Source organism: Zosterops lateralis (assembly GCF_965231275.1).
Source record: "Zosterops lateralis genome assembly, chromosome: 8".
NCBI lineage: Eukaryota > Metazoa > Chordata > Aves > Passeriformes > Zosteropidae > Zosterops > Zosterops lateralis.
Genome location: NC_139768.1, coordinates 11,787,678 through 11,803,180, shown reverse-complemented (window position 1 = coordinate 11,803,180; position 15,503 = coordinate 11,787,678). Strand labels below are relative to the sequence as shown.

General features: G+C 40.1%; 1 protein-coding gene across 2 annotated transcripts in view; it reads left to right on the top strand.

Annotated features, from left to right (window-relative positions):
* Nucleotides 1-1,073: 1,073 nt before the first annotated feature.
* Nucleotides 1,074-15,503, top strand: part of HTR7 (5-hydroxytryptamine receptor 7) — a gene marked incomplete at its 5' end in the record, with an annotated part of 29,374 nt that continues 14,944 nt past the window's right edge. For both annotated transcript variants that reach the window (XM_083867030.1, XM_083867029.1), the window contains one exon: nucleotides 1,074-1,600. In XM_083867030.1, coding sequence (XP_083723156.1) covers nucleotides 1,074-1,600 — 527 coding nt within the window. The remainder of the gene's footprint in view (nucleotides 1,601-15,503) is intronic.

The window sequence follows — 15,503 nt, the reverse complement described above, 5'->3', positions numbered from 1 at the left end:
CTCTCTTGGTTTTAGCCCTTGTTTGGCATGTTGCTGTACCAAGGGGTGTGATCTTCTGCCAGCATCCCATGGATAACTCACAGTTCAAACAGTTAGTTTTCAAATAGGACTTAAAGAATTGAGAAAGCTATTGAGTCCCAGAAATTGGTTTGTATCTAAGAGTCCAGGGAACCTATAAGAAAAGCAAATAATTCAAGCTATGGGAGTCTGTGGGTTTTAGCTTTACTGAAGGAATTACACGGAGAACACTGAGTAAATTCAAAATCAGGGTATAAAACTATTATTAAAAGAGAAAATATAGGTGATGTTATTCACACAACTTAATACGAAGACAAATCTGCAAGCTTGGATACACAAGAGAAGTGTTTTAGTGCTGGCCGTGTCTTAAAAAAGCGGCCACTACCAACTCTTGGAGCAGCAGCCGGGTCCTGCGGGCCCGAACCCTCCTGCAGGGAGCTGCCACAGGCTGTGCCCGGGCCGGCAAACCGAGAGGCTCAGACCCCGCTCGGCCGGGCCAGCTCAGCCTGCAGGAGGGGACCCTCTGCGCCAGCCGCGGTCACCCGCCCGCCGCTTCCCGGGTGAGACCTGTGTACATCCATACATATGTACATATATACACACACGTGTGTACAGGGGGTGCCCAGAGCGCCCCTCGCTCGGGGCGGCCCGAAGGAGAAGCCGCAGGAGGAAGCGGCTCCGGGAGCGCGGGGAAGGGGCGCAGCCCCACCTGCAGCTCAGAGGGCAGGAGGAGAGGGAGGCGGAGCGGTTCCCATCCCGTCGCCTGCCACCTTCGGAGAGCAGCCGGGGCGGGAGCGGGCGGTGGGCGCGGGCGGGAGGGAGCGGCCGCCACCCCCTCCCGCCCCTGTGCCCGCGGGCTGGGGGCGATAGCACCGGGATGCGCCCTGGGCGAGCCCGCCCGCCCCGGGGGAAGTGCAGGGCCGGGCCCCCACGGGCCGCTCGGCCGGCTGCGAGGGGGCGGGCGGCGCCGGGAGCCCGAGGAGGAGCCCGAGCATCCCGGCGCCGGGGCCGGCCGGAGAACGGGCGGCGAGGCTTCATGGGCTGCTCACGCCGACATGGTGCTCGCCCTCAACGGCAGCCACCTCTCCGGTAACCTGCGGCCGCTGCTCCTGGAGGAGCCGCGGGCTCCGGGCGGCGGCAGGATGATCGCGGGCTCCTGGCCCCCGCGCAGCCTGGCCAGGCTCGGCCCGTCGCCCCCCCCGTCGGCGCTGCCCACGGCGAGCCCCCTCCCCGCCAACGAGTCCCAGTGCGGGGAGCAGATCCTCAGCTACGGCAGCGCCGAGAAAGTTCTCATCGGGGCCGTGCTCTGCCTCATCACCCTGCTGACCATCGCCGGCAACTGCCTGGTGGTGATCTCCGTCTGCTTCGTGAAGAAGCTGCGGCAGCCCTCCAACTACCTGATCGTGTCGCTGGCGCTGGCCGATCTCTCGGTGGCCCTGGCCGTCATGCCCTTCGTCAGCGTCACCGACCTCATCGGCGGCCAGTGGATCTTCGGGCGCCTCTTCTGCAACGTCTTCATCGCCATGGACGTCATGTGCTGCACGGCCTCCATCATGACCCTCTGTGTGATAAGTATCGACAGGTGAGAGAGCCCGGCGTGCTCCGGGGGACCGGCCCCCAGGCAGCCCCGGGGCGAGCGGGGCCACCAGCGGTCTCCTGCCTCCTCCTCCTGCTCCGGGTGTCCCTCGGGAATGAGCCGTGCCCAGAGCGGGGAGCGAGGCCGGTGCCAGCCCGCAGCCTCTCTGTTGGAAGGAGCCGCCGGAGCAGGGTGAGCTGCCGCCCGTGTGCCAGCCCAGAGCCCGGTTATCCCTCGCCTCGGGGTGACTGCCCTCGCTGTCAGAGCAAAACCGCACCTCAACTGTCAGTGTTTATTACCCTGGCTCTATGCGAGTAATAGGGCATTTCCAGGCGCTTTAAAACTGGGAACTTATGTCTTTAAACTGCTTTGTGCCACAGGTAGATTTGAGCTGATTCTTGGTAGATTTGAGCTGATTCTTGGTAGATCTGAGCTGATTCTTGGTAGATCTGAGCTGATTCTTGGTAGATCTGAGCTGATTCTTGGTAGATCTGAGCTGATTCTTGGTAGATCTGAGCTGATTCTTTCAAAGCTGGTGACAGCGCAACCTCACTGAGTTCAGTGGAGTTTTACCAGACCACAGAAGGCGCAGTAATTAGAGCTTACTAAGGTTTTGTCTTTATTCTAGGAAGGAAAAATTACTTTCAAATGTTTGCTTTTCAAAAAATTTTCACCTGCTGTCTTAAAAGCCAAGTTATGCTCGTTGACATTTAGCTTCCTCCAAAAGAAACAGTCGCTGGGGCTACAAGGAGGTGTGTACACACTGCAGAAGAATATCTCAGGTGCTCAGTTCTGATGTAAAAACCAAACCAAAGAGCCTCATTTGCCTGTGTCAGTCCTCTGGAAGCAGAGGAAGGCTGACAGGTTCCTTAATTTTTTGCGGGTTCTATTCTAAAGTAAGTTGCAGCCTGTAGCTTCCCTTTTCCACAGCCTAAATTCTATGCCAAGAATGTTAACAGCTAAAAGGTAAATTTTCATTACAACTCCACACAACTGGCTGAAATTGAAAAACTTCATAGCTAGATTTTAGAAATAGTTTACCGACTCCGATATCCAAGAGCAGCCTTGACTGTTTACTTCAGAAAGTTTTAAGAAAAGCTCTGCATTAGATTTCTGCAAAGCAACAGTCTTTCAAAAGAGATTCCTACAGTAAATAGAGGGGGTTTTTTTGTACCAAGGAGCATCAGAGTTTGTATTAATTTCAGAACTTCAATTTCTGTGCAAGCATCCTCTGCTCCAGTACTCTATTTTGTGGCTTCTGTATTGGCCAGCAGTTATCTGAATGCTGCAGAGCATCTTGTAGCAATGAAATCCACATACAGACTTTGACAGTATCTAACCGTTTGTGGGTTGTTTTTTTAATGACATTTGCTTAATTTTAACTTATCTAAGTTAATGTTTTTCCTTAATTCCTGTATTGCAAGAGAAAATGAGTAGGCTTATCTACCTTCTCAATGTTATTCTCTGCTTTTCTGTACTATTTGTAAGACAGGTGATTTCATTTTTTACACTCTCTCCCCATAAAATGTTCTATTCTTTGATTATTCTTATGTTCATCTCTGAGCTCTCCATCTCCATTTCTACTAAGCTTTTGAAAACAGGTTACCATAATAAAGCTTTCTTAAGGATGTGTGATGATTCACACTGTAGCACTGGGCTTTTGCTCTTTTCTGTTTCGTAGTTCAACATTTGAGGTCACTGCTGTGTGCTGAGCAGGGGCTTTGACTGAGCTGGTCACACTGATGGCTGCATCTCTTGTTGTCTTCTCTCAGTTCTCCCTCCACTCCCCTCTCCCCCTAAAATACTAACCAGAGATATATCTCTGTATTGAGAAATAATATAATCTCTTGTAAATTACTGATTTTCAGCAGCTAGTGCTGATTTAAACTAGAATTATTCTCTTGTCTTTGTGTTCTCACTTCTTTCACTGAATGTTTATTGAACACCATCTTTTCATAATTCGTTATACTGTTGTCTAGTACCTACTTTAAATTAAAATTCAGTGACTTATGATGCTTAACCTCTGTCACCCAAATCCATTATACAGTTGAGATAGTACGTATCATAAATAAAAGGAGACAAGCCAGCAATTCATTAACAAAATGTCTCAACTACTTGGCAATAAAGAATTAAGAAAATCTCCATGATTTTTAATCCTATTTAAAAATGATTAATTTTATACTGCTGCAACACTGCTAGGCCAGGCCAAAGATTAGTTTTGGATATTAAGAAATCTTTGAATAGTGTGTATGTACAAAATATGCAAACCAGGGAGGCATCATGAAAATCAAATGTGAATAATGAAATGTTGTCAGTGTAGCATTGATGGTAATGATGCTGTCATATCAGCAGTTGTTCTTCCATGTATGTAGTTAGGAAATCCTGGAATGATCACTAAAGAAAATTTATCTCTGAAAACACATACCTCCACTTTAAATATTTGTGGTACTGGAGCTGCAAATCACAATGTATACAGTGCATTAGAGGGTCAGACTGTTTTTACAAGGTCCATTTTTCCAAGGTTTTGGTAAAAACACTTAATGTTTTCTGATACTTCCCTTACTAGTCTAACTATCTCAGGGCAACTAATACACAGGACCAGGAAATTTCAATCAGAGATTCCAGAAGCAGAGAAAGTGAATGAAATTTACTGTCCTTCAAGTTGGCCATTATCCACAGAGGCATTTAGATGTACTTAAATCTTGAAGATCCTGAGGTTACATGGGATATATTTGTTTAGGAAGAAGGGTTAAAACATGACAAAGAAACATTTTTGAAATGTAATTTGGAACTGCACTGTGACCTGGCTCTTAAGGGCACTTTAGGAAATCTTTGTTGTGATCCAGTGACATCTCTGCTAAGGTAAAAGATGAAGCTGGTGCAGGCAGTGCAGATAGAACAAATAAACTGACTATTTTAAATTTTGTTAAATCTCTAGGTTTTTCCCCAGCAGATATGAGAATCAGGTAAACAGCTGAAAGAATATTGCTACTGAATTAATCTTAAAGAACCAAATTTGTTACAAACTGTTAGGCGGGATTTGTAAAGAGAAATAATAGTTTTATTAAACAAAAAAGTTAGTAAAACAGAGGGTTTGAGGAGCTGCCAAGAAGGATAAAATGAGTAAATCGAAAAGGCTTTTTGATTTGTTTCCCTTGCAAAAATATGTGCTACTCAGCTTATGCCACTGAGAGCCCTGAAATGCCAGCAGCTGGCAAGCCTATTGCTCGCAGAGAGATTTTGCTGCACAGCCCTTACTGGTGGATGTGTTTTTTAGCTGAATATATCAGCTTCTGAAAGAAGCATATTAGCATGGGGTATACAAATAGGCTGGTTTCATTCTGTTGGAAAATTTTGCAAATTTTTTCCTAGTTAGACACACCAAGCATTTCTTGTGCTTTTTAAGCTGCTTCTATTCTAAGTTGTGTAAATGATAAGGGTGCAAAGTAGATATTAGTGTGCTATTATGGGGATATCTAACTTTGCACAGGGTGCACAAGGAAGGAGCTATGTTGGAAAGGTTGCTTGATTATCCACAAAGATCTAAATTTGTGGAGATCATGTCCTTGAAGTTACCAAGATTTGGGCTATTATGCTTTTCTTCAGCTCATATCTTCCCTTTTGTTTCACCGCATAAAAACCTTCACAGATCTTTAGCAGGGTGACCTGAGATTAACATATTTTTTAGGCATCTCTATCCTATTTAAGCCCTCACTTTGCAAGAAGGCTATCTGCCTTCCAAGGCTACAGGCAGGTCTGTCAGAACTAAAACAGATGGAGAGACAAGAGTATTTCTGCCTTTTCAAATTTTGTAAGGATTAAACAGGCAAGACAACTTGTTACTCAGTCAATGGACTACCTTTTATATTCTCTACATCCGTAGTATGAGTATTAGCTCTGTAGAAATGCAGGAGCTACAGAGACTTTTGCAGGATAATTGAACAATGATCTCCTTTAAGAATTTTCTATTAGTGTGTTTGGATTTTTTTTTTCTTTTGCTCTTAAGGTTCCACTTTTCTGGTTCTGAATTAAATAGATTCTATCACATCACAATTCCTTTACATTCTTTACATTTAAGAGTGAGACAATATTAGGAGTGAATTATGAGGGATGGATACAAACCATGTCTTAGTAAGGAATGAACAAATAAAGGGAATTAATTATATTTGAACTGGTGGTGTTTTCATGCTGATTCATCATGCTGTTCTGACCCAAGAAATGCTGTTTTGGAGAGTATCCACAGGATAACTGCATAAGTAGCAATTTTTAATTCAATTTAAAAATAGTTCTTTGGCTTAGAAAGTGATAAAGAAAACGTATCTACTCTGATACAGTTGAAGAATTATAACACTTTCTCCACACCCACACAAGTAATGAAACACTCTTTTGGAAACTTTTCCAGTCTGTATCTTGGCCAACAATTCACGAGTATTCCAGGCTTCCATTAAATTGATGAGGATTTAGAATTTCTTTGCAAATAAGTGAGCCTTCTTGTTGATCCTGAGATTTTTATATACAAGGATCAGCTCTCTCTCCCTGCCTGTGTTGCCACACTCCAAGTATGAGCACTTATGCTTCTCTTTAGAATGTGTCAGTCCCAAAAGTTCAGAGGCTTCTTGACTCCTCATTCCATGTCTAGGAATTGCACAGACCTCAAATTTCCTCAAAGGAAGAATTTGGAAGAAAATTTAAATAAAGATTTAAGCACTTTCAATAGAATCCAGATGTCTAAATTCTGCCTACATCTCAAGCTGATAATATGACCTGAAAACTGTCAGCAATTTGCTAATCCTAGTGGTAGCTAGTAGTCCTGTGTAGCTTCCTATTTGGTATGGAGACTTTTTCTGCCTCAGTGCCATGGGTGGAAAAGGCATCAGTCTGTTCTGCCAACCCTGCTGATCATACACAGAATCTATGTAGGATATGTATGCAGAAATAGCTATGAAAAAATTCCTCTATGTAATATATTTTGGATCTAGGATAAACATGTGCAGCCAGTAGTGCCACTCATGAGATTTTGTTCAATATATATATATATTTACACAGAAATAACTGAGAAATGAGGAAACACCTAAAAGCAACTATAGGAGAAGTGTGTGATAAGTTATTGCATTTAAGGTCTATATTGCAGAAGAAAGTTTTGAGATCAGCATGGCAGCTAATTGTTAACAACAGCCACCTCACAAGAGCCACTTTTTCTCATTGTTTACCCTGGTAAACAACAGTACTTTTTTCTGAGCCTGTAAATAACTTGTCTAGATTATGAAAGACACAGACAGCACTGATAAACTAAACTAAAGTGAAAAAGAACAGATTTGGTCTCACTCCTTTTCATGTAGTTTTGCTAATGTAGTCTATTTAAAGAATGTTCCTTCAGCTGATGTAGTTTATTGCAGAGAATTTATTGCTGAACACTTATGCAATCTCCATTTCATTATTTATGTTGGGAAAAAGGTACAAAATGATTTTTTGGTCCGAATTTCAGAGGTGAATAAGTTCAATTGGAAATTGGATGCATTAAGTAGTGTAAGTCAGTGCAATGTTACCTGTCACTGAGAACCCACTCCAAAAGAGTAAATTAATCTGGGGGCTTTTGTTGCATTAACGTGATCCCATTTCTTTAGGTACCTTTGTATCCTTGGGTATCTTTTCCTGTATCACATAGGCAGCTGAAAGAGGTGCAGTTACTTACAGAGTAACCAGGTCTTAGCCACAAGTATTGTTTTATTATGTCTTTGCAGAGACACTATGCTTCATGAACACACTGCCAGATGCACAATAGGTAGGTGGGAATTAACAAATAAAAGATATTTTATAGAACAGATGGACTATTTTTTGAAAACTTGACACAGGAGAAAAGTTTTAACATCAAAACAAGTGAAAGTTTTGTCCTTTTACAGAGGAAAGAGGCATAAGACCTGAAGTTTGCTGGGTGTCGTGTCTGCACAGTAGAGGCTGACAGTTTGGGAAGCTAAAAGATGTAATAGAAAAGAAATCTACAGATTGGTTATTCTCTTGCTGTTCTATACTGGATGCATTTAAGCAGTATTACTGAAAGGGAGTCACAAAGTGTGGAGATGCAGGATAACCCAGAGGTTGCAGTGCAAAGGGGATTGCAATCGGTAATTTTTCAAGGTGCATGAATGGGGAGTTGTAGTTCACTGAGTAGCAGGAGATTTGAGATTAGCTCACATTTACCTGAATGCCTTTTCTTGAAACTGGATGTTGTATTCCCCCCCACATTTGAAACTATCTTCTGTTTGCTCCTACCAGGGTTTAACACTGGATGAGTTTTCAGAAGTGATTTTGGGGTCTCTAATTCTTGGGGGTTCATCCAGACATTTCAAAGGAGCCTGATAAGTCAGAGGTAAGGGAACATTAATTCGCCTTTTTGCCAAGCAGGACACTCTGGAGACATTTAAAAAAGTGATTTCTTTCCTATCAAGGTCACAAAAATAATTCCTGTAAGGTTGGATTTGCTTAAAGATTCACAGCAAAAGTACAATTTTAGAAACCCTTCTCTTTAGAAACACTTTTTGAGGGGAATATTCAAAAATATATATTAATATAAATCACAAAAATGCAAATGCATGTCATACTGGCATGATGTGTAGTGTAGCCTGATTACACTGGTATCAAAATATACTTTCCCTGTGTTTTTCTTGAATCAGATGAGTATCATAGAATGAAACATCAAAGCTTTTATAGTTTTGTACACTGAAACAAGATTACTACATCAGCAATAGCCTGCTTGTACAAGAGTCTAGAAAACAGAAATTAATCAAGGAATTATTTCACTTTCCTGAATTAATTTTTTTCCTGAAAATTATTTCTAAAACTCCCTGAAAATTATATAAAGTATCTTATTCCTTTCAAAGAAATACAGTATTTCTTCTGATATTGTTCTTGAGTTTGAAATATTTCATTGGAAATATTCATGGCAACTTTGAAAACTTCCTTCATCTGCAGTTGATAAGTACATATGGCACTGTCTGTCAGATACAAACACCTCTTTTATTTTTTTCTTTTTTCTCTCAATATGTAACACACAGATCTGGTCCTTCCTCTGTGGACCAGAAAGTCTGTAGAAAGCTGGCCACTGTAGGTCTTGTATGAAAATAAAGAGCTTGAGAAACAGTTGAGTCTGCTGGGGTGCACCTGTCAGAAGAAAGACTGGGGAGCAAAATCACAGGTTCTGGTATCTGCATGCCCAAAGCACAAGTACCATGAGACAGCGCTCACTGCAGTTTTGTTCTAATGGTCACTATAGTCTAAAAGGTGAGGATAATTCTTTCACCTGGAAAGCTTACAAGATTTAGGTTTTCTTGTTGTACTGGATATCCAACTATTTCTAAAGGATTGAATGGTATAATTCTTCCTATATATACTGAAAAGAGGCAAAAAAAAGCTGAAATTTTTGAACAATCTCTCACAGCAAATTTTTATTTTCAAAAGATCAGGATTAAGTATGTCATAGTGAAAATCTGTTTTTATTCTGTTTGAACTAACATAGCAAAATTAGAGAGTGAGCACCATTGATTTTCTTTTTGTGCCTTGCTGTTTCTTCAAGGCTTTGTATAGAAATCTAGATTATCTGATACATCTGTGTGGTTCTGTACATATTAGCATGTATGCAAAGCTGCTAGTGATTCACTTCTAATAAAAACAAGCATTTTGGTTAATGCACAGACAAGAATGAATTCTCTAGTAGTGCTGAACAGAGATGTGCATGGGAATCAAGTCAGTACTGAGCATATTCTTTCTATCATGGCCTTTGCTACCAAATGGGAGCTAGCACAAGGCATCAAAGAAGGAGGTTTCTTTCCTCACTGATAGTTATTTCACTGCTAATTGTCATAATTGTTTAAAAAAACAACACACAAAGCCAAGAGGGGTATTACAAAAATAAGTCTTTAAAATTAAGGGAAACCAGAGTGAACTCTATTCTTAGAGGTACATTGTGTCTTGAAGAGAAAATTGGCAGCAGAGTTTTTTTCCTGAGATGTATCAAGGAAAAGGGTGGGATTTTTGGTGCAGTTAAACACCTAAACCCAAGTTTTTTAGCTTGTAGGAGATTCAAGTATGACCACAAGGAAAGTTTGTGATCCAACACAAATACATTTTTGATTGTTGTTCTTATGTCTCTTAAGGAGGTTGTGGGAAGTGGAGGCAGACCTACATGAAAGGGGGTTAAAATGAATTTCTCATACTGGAAATTATTTTTCCTATGGGTGACAGGAAGTTATTTGTGGCAGGTTGAGGGGCAAGCAGCAGCTTGCCACATGTTAATAGTGGTGGAAAAACTTGTCAGGGACTGAGGGAGAATGGGCAGAGCTTGTTCTATCTCAGACATTCACCAAGTTGATTAAGATCAGAAGTGGCAGCAAGAAATAGAACACTATTTTTTGTGGGAGACTTATGAACAAACTTTTTATTTTTTTGGCTGAAAACTCTCCAGTTTTTTTGAGAAGAGATTGTAATTGGAGATCCAGACAAACACATCATGAGGTCTCTTCCAATAACCTGGCATGGAGCTGTGCCACCTTCACTGCCACTGAGTAATACTGATGCCCTTGGTGGCATTTGAATCATAATTTCTTGTCAACCATACAAGTATCTGTAATCAGAAATATGGCCTATTGCTCCTGCAAGTGAAATTGGGCCACCAATAAAGAGCTTTAAGTACCTTATTTATAACTGCTTTTCATGAGATGTGTTGGAGACTGGAGACAATGTATTTCAACATATGGTTTGCAGATCTCTAAAGAGGGGTACAAAAGGTAACTGCAAAAATTCCGAGTCTGTGGCAGTAGCATCTGTTCACTAGAGGACTGTTCCCATGTGAGAAAATACAGGATTTTTTAAATCAAAGTAAAGAACAGTGCCCCAGAACATTTACTCTGATAACAGGTGTTTGTTCAGAAATTGACAATCAGTATAAATATGAGAAGGTAAAAATGGAAGGCATAAGTACAGATAACAGAAGTATATGCTATTATCTAAACTTATTGTAAAATTTACAATGTAACTGTCATCATGAATATAAGCCATGAAAACATGTTGTGATTGTCATGAAATATTTCAGATATACGGTATCATTTGCCAGAATAATTTTCTGTAAGCAGTTCTCCATGTGGGTTGTTAATTTTTTTTATTTGCTGTAGAAATTGACATTTAGCAAATAGTTGAAGTATTAAATCCCTGAACAAAGTGTTTGTTGTCTGACCACAAATTACTTGGAAATATTTATAGCCATGACCCAAAAGAGCTGCTGACAAGATGCAAAGCTTTTCTTTAATAGTCTAATAAGATGTTTTGATGCTAAAAGTGGTACAGCTTTGGCTCAAAAGACTTAACTTTTGAATTATGTACTGCAATTTCCTTTTCCTTGCCCTAAATATCTGCATTTGAAGACCCACCCACTTCTTATCACAAGTGGTTTTAGCAACAACACTGATTGTTGTGTCTCAAGAGTGTATTGTCCCATATGAAAAAGCTATTTTTGCAAAATGAATATGGTCATTAACAGAACACAAAATTATTAAAAAAACAAACTGAAAATAAAATAGCATAGTGGACCATTTGTCTATAAATTAAACAACACAAGAAGGAGTTTAACATTTCCAAAGCCTGTTATTTAGCACAAAGCTTCTGCACTGCTACTGAGCTGTTGAAATAAAGAAAGGATCTTGTCAAATTTCTCAAACACCTGTGGCTTGCAGTGGGCTACCTGAGATGTCCACAGGCTGCCTGTGGTGATTCAGCCCACACTGATACCAGGGTTCGGCTCCTAAATTCAAATGCATGTTTGAAATTTTCAGCCTGGCAATGAAAGCTGCTATCACTGGGAGCTGTAGCCACATATAGATATTTTACTTTTTATCCACACAGAGTTGTTGCCACCGTATCTCAGAAGAACCTTAAAGTTGCAAATTTGTCACTGAGGAAAATAAAAGCAAAGGTGGGAAGAAGGTGGAAAAAAGCAGAGGTGGGAAGAAGGGCTTCTTTCTGCTGATCCCACTTGTTCCACTGCTTGCTTGTGTGGTGTAGCATCTGTAAAATTAATATAAAAGAGAATTCTGGGATCCTTGATAATTTTCACATCCTACTATCTTTAAAGGTTTTGGAGGAGGAGATGATCTATCATCAGCTATATTTCTGTTTTAGCATAAATGTATCATTCTAAATTCTGAGAAACATGAAAAGGTGTTATGAAGGTATTGTCACCACACAATCACACATTAAGCTGGAAAAATGAGTATTTGTGAAAAATCAATAGCTGAATCTGTCCTCAAATTTTGTCATTCTATACAGAAAGCCCGGGGGAAGAGAGCCAGAAACTCCTTTCCTGACAAGAGAAAAGCAGGAGATTCATTTTGTAGATTGGATGTGCTATGTTTTCATGCCTGTGAAGCTGGTGGCAGCAGTTTGTGTTGAAATGTGTTCTATATTTTAAAAATATTTAGTGTTGCAGATTTTGCATAATTTTAAAGAGAAAGAAAAATATGAAGGATGTTGCTGAAAGAAAGAATACACTGTAGTGGAATTTTGTTGCGGGCAGGCCTATGTTCATCTAGACAAAGAGGACACACTGTCCTGGCTGATCTTTCCCTGAGTTTCCTGTCTAGTGATCCCTAAGCTGACTTGCTGCCACCTTTACAAAGGTAGACCTGGTGACATCTTAAATCAGGAATATGGACTTCTGGGTTTGGATCAAATGTTACTGGTGCAAGCTGAAAGAAACCACCCATGTGGAACCACAGCCTGGCAAGCCTGAGCAAGACCCAGGAGGTTCAAAGTTCACTGAAGTGGAGGATTTGTTAGCTAGAAAGAAATAGTGTCCATTTGGCCATTACTTTCTTCATTCCGAAGGCTGCTGGTAAAAATGAACAAATATTATGACAAATGAACTACTAAATACTGAGGTTGGGAAAGGCTGAACAAACAGTTTTACTGACTGCAGTTCGGGTTTTGCTGCAGTTACTACTCATCACTAGATCTTTCTCTCCTTCAACCTTCTCCTTCAGTTAAAGGGCACCTGGGGCTCTGTATTTGGGGATTCTAAGTGACTGCATAGGCAAGAAATATTTACATAGCAATATTAAATTCCTGAATATTTTCTATTTCCCATTTATATAGGAGAGCTCAACCTAACCAATTTATTGATACTAAATTCCAAAATATCACTTAATGAGACATTTTGTGAGGAAAATGACAGCAGGCAGGAGAATTGCATGTGAAGGGAGAACTCAAGGCTGGGTGTTTAAGCATGCTTCATATTTCATGGAAATGAATATGTTAGTTAAAATGAGTGCTAAGGAAATAAATGACATATGGTTGAGAAATGTGGTAGCTACAGTAAACCTTACATTCACTGGCATGAAAGATGATAAGACATGATAACCTCATTCTGTACCATGTACTGATCAGAAATTATACTGCTAAAAAATCAAGAAATTACACAAAATAGATGTTTATATAAGTTACAGGGGAGGAATCACCCTATTATCTAATGATAAGTCACTGAACCAAAAGTTTCTGCTGGAAAGGACTGTGAACAGCAGCTTTCTAAAAGGTTCTTGAATTGTAGACTCAATTTGATCTAACCTCCTGCCTTCCTTCCTTGATAGCTTCCCCTCATGCTGTGCTCTCTCCACCCCACAGCCTCTGCTTCCAAAACTGGATATGATTTTTCCTGTGTTAAGGCTTATTCATACTGGGAAGAGAGAAATGATTTTACTACTGTAGGGGAAGCAACTCCAGTGTACATCTTTAAAAAACAGCTAGATAAACACTATGTAAGATGCTCTGTATATCCCACAGTTTTTGAAAGAATATTCTTAATTAAACCTGCTTTAGACTTGGATTTCCCTGTCTATCTAACACAATTTATGGTATAGTTTGTTTTTTGTCTGGCCAAGCTTGTGCAAACAAGTAAAGCTTGAGGTCAACATTTGTAATTTTCACATACCCGATCCAGTGGAACTCAGGAAAACTTGTGTGTGATTTAAAAAAAATATTCAGATCTGCCTTCAGGCCAATACAACTATGGACAAAGCCAGAAATGTCCAAGTAGGTTAGGTCTGTACTGAGATTCACCCATAATGACTGTACAGGTGTTCCTTAGGGCTCTTGCAAAATTACTGTCACGAAGAAGCAAAGAGGAGAATTTGGACCTGGTCTTTCCAACATTTTTCCTGTCTCTTCAGAAAGAGGAAAAGAAAGAAGGGGGAGGAGGGAAGAAGTATTCTAGAGGGGGTTGTTCCTTAAGTGCTTTATCTGGAGATATTATGTTTAAATTGTTTGTATTCAAGGAAGGAAGAGAAGGGACATAAATATCAGCACATTGAAATAGTTATTCCCTGAGGATACTTTGTTTTAATATAGTGGTATTATCAGTTCAGTGGGCCGTGGTTTTTCATTTCATTCATCACTTACACTATGGAGATTTCTCAAATGTTTAATTTAATTGTACTGAAGACATCAGTCATGATTTTCTAGTTAAAGTTGTGGGAGGTTTTCATTTTGAAACACTATTATAACTTTCAAAATAATTCCTTTTAAGCTGATGTTTAGTGTCAATCCAAGCATGACTCATGTAGTGAGGTTGGAGAAAATCACCTTAAGCCATTTCTGCTTTGTGTTAGTCTGATGGTTGATTAAAAAACAAAGGATAGTTTTTCATAGCTCTGAAATCAAGCCTCCACACATTCTTTGATAATTCCCCTGGGTGTGAGGGACAAGAGGGTTGAGATGGGGAGAACAAAAAGGAAAAATTTTCCAGTTCACATCTGCAAAACATATTCTTTTCCATTGTTGTATTTGTTTGTTCAGAAACTGCCTCTGTTGGAAAGAGCAGAGATTTTGTCTGAGCTGATACTTCAAGAAACCAGATGTTTAAAGGGGAAAATGAGTCTCCTGTAACAGTGTTAAGCAATATTTCAAATCAAGCCTCATCCTTCCTCAGTAGCTCTTGGGCTGTGTGCATTCATGCTCAAGGTCTCTGCTGCTCCTCAAGCTCTCTGCCAGCACCACCCCCCTCCAGTCCTGCCACATCATTTACTCACATTCATTTTCCCTTCTCAGAATTACCCAGTTCTCCTCCAACATACAAAAGGCCACGTGAGATAAAACCTCCTTCCTAGCTGTTTCCAGTGAACATCACAACCAGACAGAAATAAACAAGAGTGCAATCCCTCTTTAATTCTTTTTCTAGAAAAGAGTTTTTCCTATCTTAGTCTCCCAGATTGTATCAGAAGGTTAAATATCTTTTCTGCCCTCTCAAAAAGAGTCCAGGCATGTTGTGATGACTTCATAAAATGAAATACTGCTTCATACACATAAAGATGAAAATGAATACAAAACCCCCATGTAATTAGATAGTTAGGTATAACAGTTGACATGATGCAAAAGCACTGCATTTGTTTCTATGGTCTACAATATTTTGGGATAATAAAAAGGGTCTCAATGTGGAATAAATTGAAATGTGAATTTTATTAGAAATAGCGTTTTCTGATATAAATCCCCTTATTGAAGATAGAAAAAAACTGTCATCTTTGAAGATATGTTGATTTTCCTTTTTCTCCTTGATTGATAAAATGATTTAACAACTACTCTGAATGATACCTCAGGGTATGAAGCTGTATTCACAACTTCTGCACTTGTGAAGCAGCTTGTGTGTATGCTATGATGAATTTCATGAAGAAATTTTCAGTAAATTAGATATTTCTTAAAAAGCCTGAGAAGTCTTTTTCTAGGGAATATTGCTAAAACGTTGCCAGTATGTATTGTAAATCATACTTTATTTTGATTAACATAACTTTTTACTTAGGAAAAACAAAAAGAGAAATTTAGGAAAAATATTTTTACTCTCTTCTCACTTCTTCCACAAAAATAAATATATCTGTGT